This window comes from Apodemus sylvaticus, chromosome 1 (genome assembly GCF_947179515.1).
Source record: "Apodemus sylvaticus chromosome 1, mApoSyl1.1, whole genome shotgun sequence".
NCBI classification, from domain to species: domain Eukaryota; kingdom Metazoa; phylum Chordata; class Mammalia; order Rodentia; family Muridae; genus Apodemus; species Apodemus sylvaticus.
Genome location: NC_067472.1, coordinates 184,379,674 through 184,385,673, shown reverse-complemented (window position 1 = coordinate 184,385,673; position 6,000 = coordinate 184,379,674). Strand labels below are relative to the sequence as shown.

At 50.2% G+C, this 6,000-nt stretch overlaps 1 protein-coding gene and 1 non-coding gene across 3 annotated transcripts; both read left to right on the top strand.

The window, feature by feature from the left end:
• The first annotated feature begins 592 nt into the window (after positions 1–592).
• On the top strand, positions 593–2,679 carry Rps16 (ribosomal protein S16). Of its 2 annotated transcripts, XM_052167688.1 has the most exons (5): positions 594–713; positions 851–952; positions 2,159–2,255; positions 2,345–2,392; positions 2,484–2,679. In XM_052167688.1, the coding sequence occupies exons 1-5, from the start codon at positions 666–668 to the stop codon at positions 2,627–2,629; spliced, it is 441 nt and encodes a 146-aa protein (XP_052023648.1). In that variant the 5' UTR covers positions 594–665; the 3' UTR covers positions 2,630–2,679. The 2 variants fall into 2 exon arrangements, with proteins under 2 accessions (XP_052023639.1, XP_052023648.1); XM_052167679.1 differs by having other exon boundaries at positions 593–713; positions 2,159–2,392.
• On the top strand, positions 1,288–1,412 carry LOC127676593 (small nucleolar RNA SNORA40). The gene has a single exon (XR_007976049.1). It is a non-coding gene; the product is annotated as a small nucleolar RNA SNORA40 (small nucleolar RNA).
• Positions 2,680–6,000: the final 3,321 nt, after the last annotated feature.

Genomic DNA, 6,000 nt, shown 5'->3' with positions numbered 1-6,000 from the left:
GCTGGGGAATGCTGTGGAGTAAAGACAGAGCGGAGAGATTCGGGGAGCAGAGGTAGTAATTCTGGCTGCGAAAGCAGGCGAGGCCCGCGACTCTGAGGGAAAAAACCACCATATATAAGGTACACCAGCCGGGCGGTGGTGGCGCACGCCTGTAATCCCAACACTTAGGAGGCAGAGGCAGGCAGATTTCTGAGTTCGAGGCCAGCCTGGTCTACAGAGTGAGTTCCAGGACAGCCAGGGCTACACAGAGAAACCCTGTCTCAAAAAACCAAATCTAAAAGAAAAAAAAGGAAAAAAAGAAAAAAGAAAAAAAAGAAGAAAATTGGCCGAAAGTCAAGACCACGGCTGCGGAAAAGTAACGGAAAAAGGAGCCCAGCCCCCACCTTTCGAGTCTCCGACCGAGTCCCCGCCCAGTCCCACCCAGCTCCGCCTCTTCCTCCCCCCCCCCCCCACAAGGCCGCCCCCTCCCTAGCCTGAAGGCGTTTCCGCCGCCATTCAAACGTCCGGGTCTTAGGCTTCGACGTCAGCCGTAAAGCTCGCTTCTGTCGTGACGCAGTGCTCAGTGCGCCTGCGCAGACCCTGGAAAATCGGCTGGGTTGGCCCCGAGCTTTCCTTTTCCGGTGGCGGCCACGCGCGGTGAGGAGCTCGTGTCCGTACTTGTAGCTATGCCTTCCAAGGGTCCGCTGCAGTCCGTGCAGGTCTTCGGACGCAAGGTGTGCCGGGGCGGGATGGGAAGGGACGGGGGTCCGGTGGGGTGGGGTGGGAAGGCCGGGGCTGGGAGACAGCAGGAGCCGGGGACCAGCAGGGTCCCGGACTCACGCGGCCGCACCGTCTCGCTCGCCTTTCGCAGAAGACAGCCACAGCCGTGGCGCACTGCAAACGAGGAAACGGGCTCATCAAGGTGAATGGACGCCCTCTGGAGATGATCGAGCCGCGCACGCTGCAGTACAAGGTGCTGGGGTCGGGCACGGGCGTCTGGGTGGCGGGGAGACGGAAGGAAAGGCCCCGGGATTATTAGGAGCTGAGGTGGGAGAAGGGGAAGGGCTGCTGAAGGGTTTGTATAACCCGCAGTGTCTCGAAGCTCTCCAGATGCGGGCAGCCGGTGGCCAGGGGATCCCACAGTCCGTCCGACCTGATTTCAGGTCTGAAAGTGTTGAGATTACAGGCTCATGTGTATGATCCTAGCTCCCTGGGGAACAGCATACTGCGAGTCCATGGGCTACAGTGTGAAACTTTGAAAATAAAAAGTTATCAAACAGTAGGAGTCCTCTGAGATCTAACACTGGTCGCACTTGTCTGGGTTTTTGTTGAACTCGTGGACAAAGACTTAAAAACAGGTGCAAGAATAAATCCTCTTTTGCAACCCAGAACTCATTGTTGTATGAGTTTTGGTACATGTAAGAAGGAATATACACAAAGACCATGCACGTTAATGACAGTGATGATAGTGCCACTAGAAGCCTCTGCCTCACTCTCTCAGGTGACTAAAAAGGACTCAGTTGGGCAGTGGCAATACAGGTCTGGGAAGTTTTCCCCTAACCATTACCCTCCCTTGGATCCCCTCTGTAAAATGGGGGCGTCACTTATTCTTGGGTGAGAACAAATACGAAAAACTGGCTTAAATACTACTCAAAGGGTAAGAATATGGTGCCTTGCAGAGTGGAAAATACCAGATTTCCTTTGTGTACCAGATACTGAATAATAGGGATTTTGTTAGTTGGTGTCAGTTTAGCGTGTATGCCCCGCGTTGTGAATTGGGCAAACACCAATGATCCAGATGGCTCTAGGCCTGGCACTCAAGGACCTTCTGGATGGACTGGTCCTAGGTGCTGGACATTATTTGATCCAAAGTAGTCTGGACTGGGATGTGTGCTAATGAAGGCTCAAGAGAAGGTGAAATGACCACTGTGAGGATCTGACTTTGCTTCCTGTTTGGAGCAGTTCATAATTGCTTGTCAACCCCATGCATAATTCCAGCTCCAGGGTCTGAGGCCCTCCCTCTTCTGGTCTTCATGGGCACAGGATCCTAGGACAGGGTGCCTCTTGACTTTGGTGATGATGGAACCACACACGGGGAGATGAGGAATGCCCATGGAGGTGCTGTTAAGCCAGGCTATGACTTAACCCCTTAACTTGTTTTTTTTTCCCATTTCTATAGTTACTGGAGCCTGTTTTGCTTCTGGGTAAGGAGCGATTTGCTGGTGTGGATATCCGGGTCCGTGTGAAGGGTGGTGGTCACGTCGCCCAAATTTATGGTGAGTCAGGATCTGGGTCTGTGAGTGTAAGACAGCTCCTGGAGCAAGACTGGGTTTTCACAAAGCTTTCTGGTCATTGTGTTTTGCAGCTATCCGACAGTCCATCTCAAAAGCTCTGGTGGCTTATTACCAAAAATGTGAGTGATAGCTGGTTCCTAATGGTGGGTGGGCTGTGCAGGGGCCAAGCTAAAGGCCTGTGGTTACTTGAATCTTGTCTGTCATCTCCAGATGTGGATGAAGCCTCTAAAAAGGAGATCAAAGATATCCTCATCCAGTACGATCGGACCCTGCTTGTAGCTGACCCTCGTCGCTGCGAATCCAAAAAGTTTGGAGGTCCTGGTGCCCGTGCCCGATACCAGAAATCCTACCGATAAGCCCATCAGGATCAGGGTTTAACTTTGTAATAAACATCCTAGGATTTTAATGTTTCTGTGTTGTGGTCTCTCTTCTTCGTAGTGTTATTGGTTAGACAATGCAAAAGACACCCTTCATAAGTGGCTCTGAGGGCTGGAGTGATGACTGCCCCCCAGAGCGTTTGAGTTCAGTTTTTTGTGTGGGTTTTTTTAATTTTATTTATTATTATTTTATTATTATTATTTTGGCTTTTTCTTTTCTTTTTTTTATTTCAAGACAGGGTTTCTCTGTATAGCTCTGGCTGTCCAGGAACTTACACTGTAGACCAGGCTGGCCTTGAACTCAGAAATCCGCCTGCCTCTGCCTCCCAAGCGCTGGGATTACAGGTGTGTGCCATCACGTGCGGGGTTTTTTTTTTAATTATTTTTAACAAGATCTAGTTTTTCTTTGCCCCTTGCTATCCTGAAACTCACTGTTAAGACCAGGCTGGCCTAAAGGAAAAGGAGAAGCTGTGTCTGCTTCTTCACCCGTGCAAGGATTAAAGGTGTTCTCCACATTCAGCCTTATTCAGCCCGTAGAGGTGGCAGGTAGACCGGGGTGGAGTGTATTGTGGGCAGAGCCCAGGTTTTTATGTATATAGATGTGTAAGTGCGTATAGACATCAGAGGGCCATCTTGGATGTTGAAGTGCTGCCTGCCTTATATAATTTTTATTTAAAGATTTTATGTTATTTATGTGTATGAGTTTTTGTAGGTATATATGTATACCGTATGCCCAGTTCCTACAGAGGCCAGGAGAGGGTGGTACATCCCTGGAATTGGATTTAGATGCTGAACCCAAGTCCTGTAGGAGAGCAGCCAGTACCTTGTTTAACTTAACTCAGAGCCATCTCTATTAGCCCCAAGAATTTTGAGACAGTTGTGTGTACATGCTTGAGGGAGGCCAAAGGGCAGATTGAATAAGCTCTCTTACTAAAGTTAGGTAGTGAGCTACAGGAATCTGGCTCCACCTCATTTGCACAGGGATTACAAGTGTGTGTAACCATTGATTCTATTTGGAGACAGGTGTCTGTTGCTCTGGCTGTCCTAGAACTCCAGAGCCACCTGGCCTCAAACTCAAATATCCATCTGCCTCTGCAAGTGCTGGGATTAAAGGTGTATGCCGTTAGGCGTGCTCCAGGGATTTTATACATAACAGTTGTTAGCTGACATGTGGGTGACAGGAACTGAACCTGGTCCTCTGCAAGAGCAGGAAGTACCCAACACCAAGCCTCCTCAAGCCCCTCCCAATTTCTTTGAACCCTTCTTTGGGATTGGATTCTGGTCCTCTGCACTTTGCCAATCAAGCTTTCATGCCAGACCCTTGTGGTTTTGAGGAATCTGGTTATGTTATGATGGGCCCTGGTGACCCTATGTCCCCATCGCCCTAGCCAGGACTTAAGTGTGCAGCTATCATAGACTAGTGCACACTATCAAACTGTTTTGCCTGGAAGCAAACCCAGAGCTTTGCACAAGGTGAGCTGTCCCTGCCCTTTTGCACTTGTCTGAGCTGTCCCACTCCTCAGCCTTTGGTCATCTTGAACTCCAGGGCTCTAGAAGGCCTCTGCCTCCCACAAGGGGGCACTAGAGGTGTGACGTACCACACCTAGCTCCGCTGAACGTCCAGGGGTTGGTTTGTTTTTAAAGATTTATTTTGTGTGAGTACACTGTTGCTGTCTTCAAACACATCACAAGAGAATGTCAGATGGTTGTGAACCACCATGTGGTTGTTGGGAATTGAACTCAGGACTTGGAAGAGCAGCCAGTGCTCTTAACCACTGAGCTGTATCTCCAGCCCAGGGCATTGGCTCTTGATGCTGATTTCTTCTCAAATCCCTGGCTGTCCTTGAACTCTATCTAAAGACCAAGCCTGTCTCTTCCTAGGATTAAAGGCGTGTGCCACCACTGCCTGGCACATGTCTGTGTTCTTAGCCCTTGCAAAGGGAAGGTAGGAAAATCACAAGTCCAAGGTCATCCTTGGTTGTGGAGGTGAGTTCAAATTTGGCCTCACTGAAACACTTTCATAGATAACTCTGGATGGAGAGATGGTTCAGGGGTTAAAGCACTGGCTGCTCTTCCAGGGGATCCTGATTTAATTCCCAGCACCCACATGGCAGCTCACAACTGTCTGTCACTTCAGTTCCAGGGGATCTGACCCTCACACAGACATACATGCAGGCCAAACACCATGAAAAAGTTAAGAGAATTGGAGCCAGTACTTAGGAGCCTCTGGGTGTCGGGCTGTTTTGTGTTCTTTGTAAAGGAAGACGGGATGCCGGGCAATGGCTCACTTCACAGGGGGAACTGGAAGTGATACAAGCCACGGAGGCAGTGGAGAGGCCCAGGCCCTTCATGACATGCTAAGAGGCTAAGCTCTGCAGTCCTGTTTGAGGAGCGTAAGGTCAGAGCATTCAGCTTTATGGGAGAAACCCAAGCCCACAGAGTAGCTGGCCCAACCAGAGGGTCAGGTGGGTTTCTTGGGGGTATTATAAGTCAGGATCTGCTAGTGGATTGTTCACATACACCTCTGAGCTGTGGTCCAGGGTCCTCAGGAACCAGAGCCCACTTTCTTGACAAAAAGCTGTTACTGGTAGAGTTGGCCTAGAAGCAGCTGAGTAGCCAGCAGCCAGTGAGCTGCACTAGTGAGTGCTGGTCTTAGAGGGTGCCGGCCTTGCATGCAGTGGAGGGTGGAGTTCACACAGCTAGGAGATTCGCTGCTGAACACCACACATGGCCCCTTGTCCTCAGCTCACTCACATTTAGTTTTTTGTTGAGACAGGGCGTCATTATGTAGTCTTGGTTGACCTAGAACTAGCTATGTAGACGAGGCTAGCCCCAGATTCTCAGAGATTTGCTTGTCTCTGCCTCTAGAGTGCTGGGATTAAAAGTGTGTCCACCACATTGGATCCAGCAGATTGGCCACTCCCACAGGCAAGAAAGGCTCCACGGACAGCAGTGTGACATCGGGCAGAAAGACGGAGCTGAACAGCAAATAGACGCCTGGCTCGGTAGTTTATCTGACCTGGTGGCCTTGTGATAGTGAGGAGGGGTGTCCCTGGAAAAACTTAATTAATTTAGCATGTTCTACAGCAGCTAAAGGCAGTAAGAACTGCAGAAGGGTGCTCACCCCACCCCCTTTTAGAGACAGGGTCTCTCTCCGTTGTCCTGACTGTCCTGGAACGTCCTCTGTAGACCAGGCTGGCCTCTAACAGAGATCTGTTTGCCTCTGCCTCCAAAGTGCTGGGACTAAAAGCAGGCACCATCATGACTGGCTTGGTTTCACCCTTTAAGAAGGGCTTTTGCTGTGTTGCCAAGGCTAGCCTCAGGGATCCTCCTGCCTCAGCTTCAGGAGC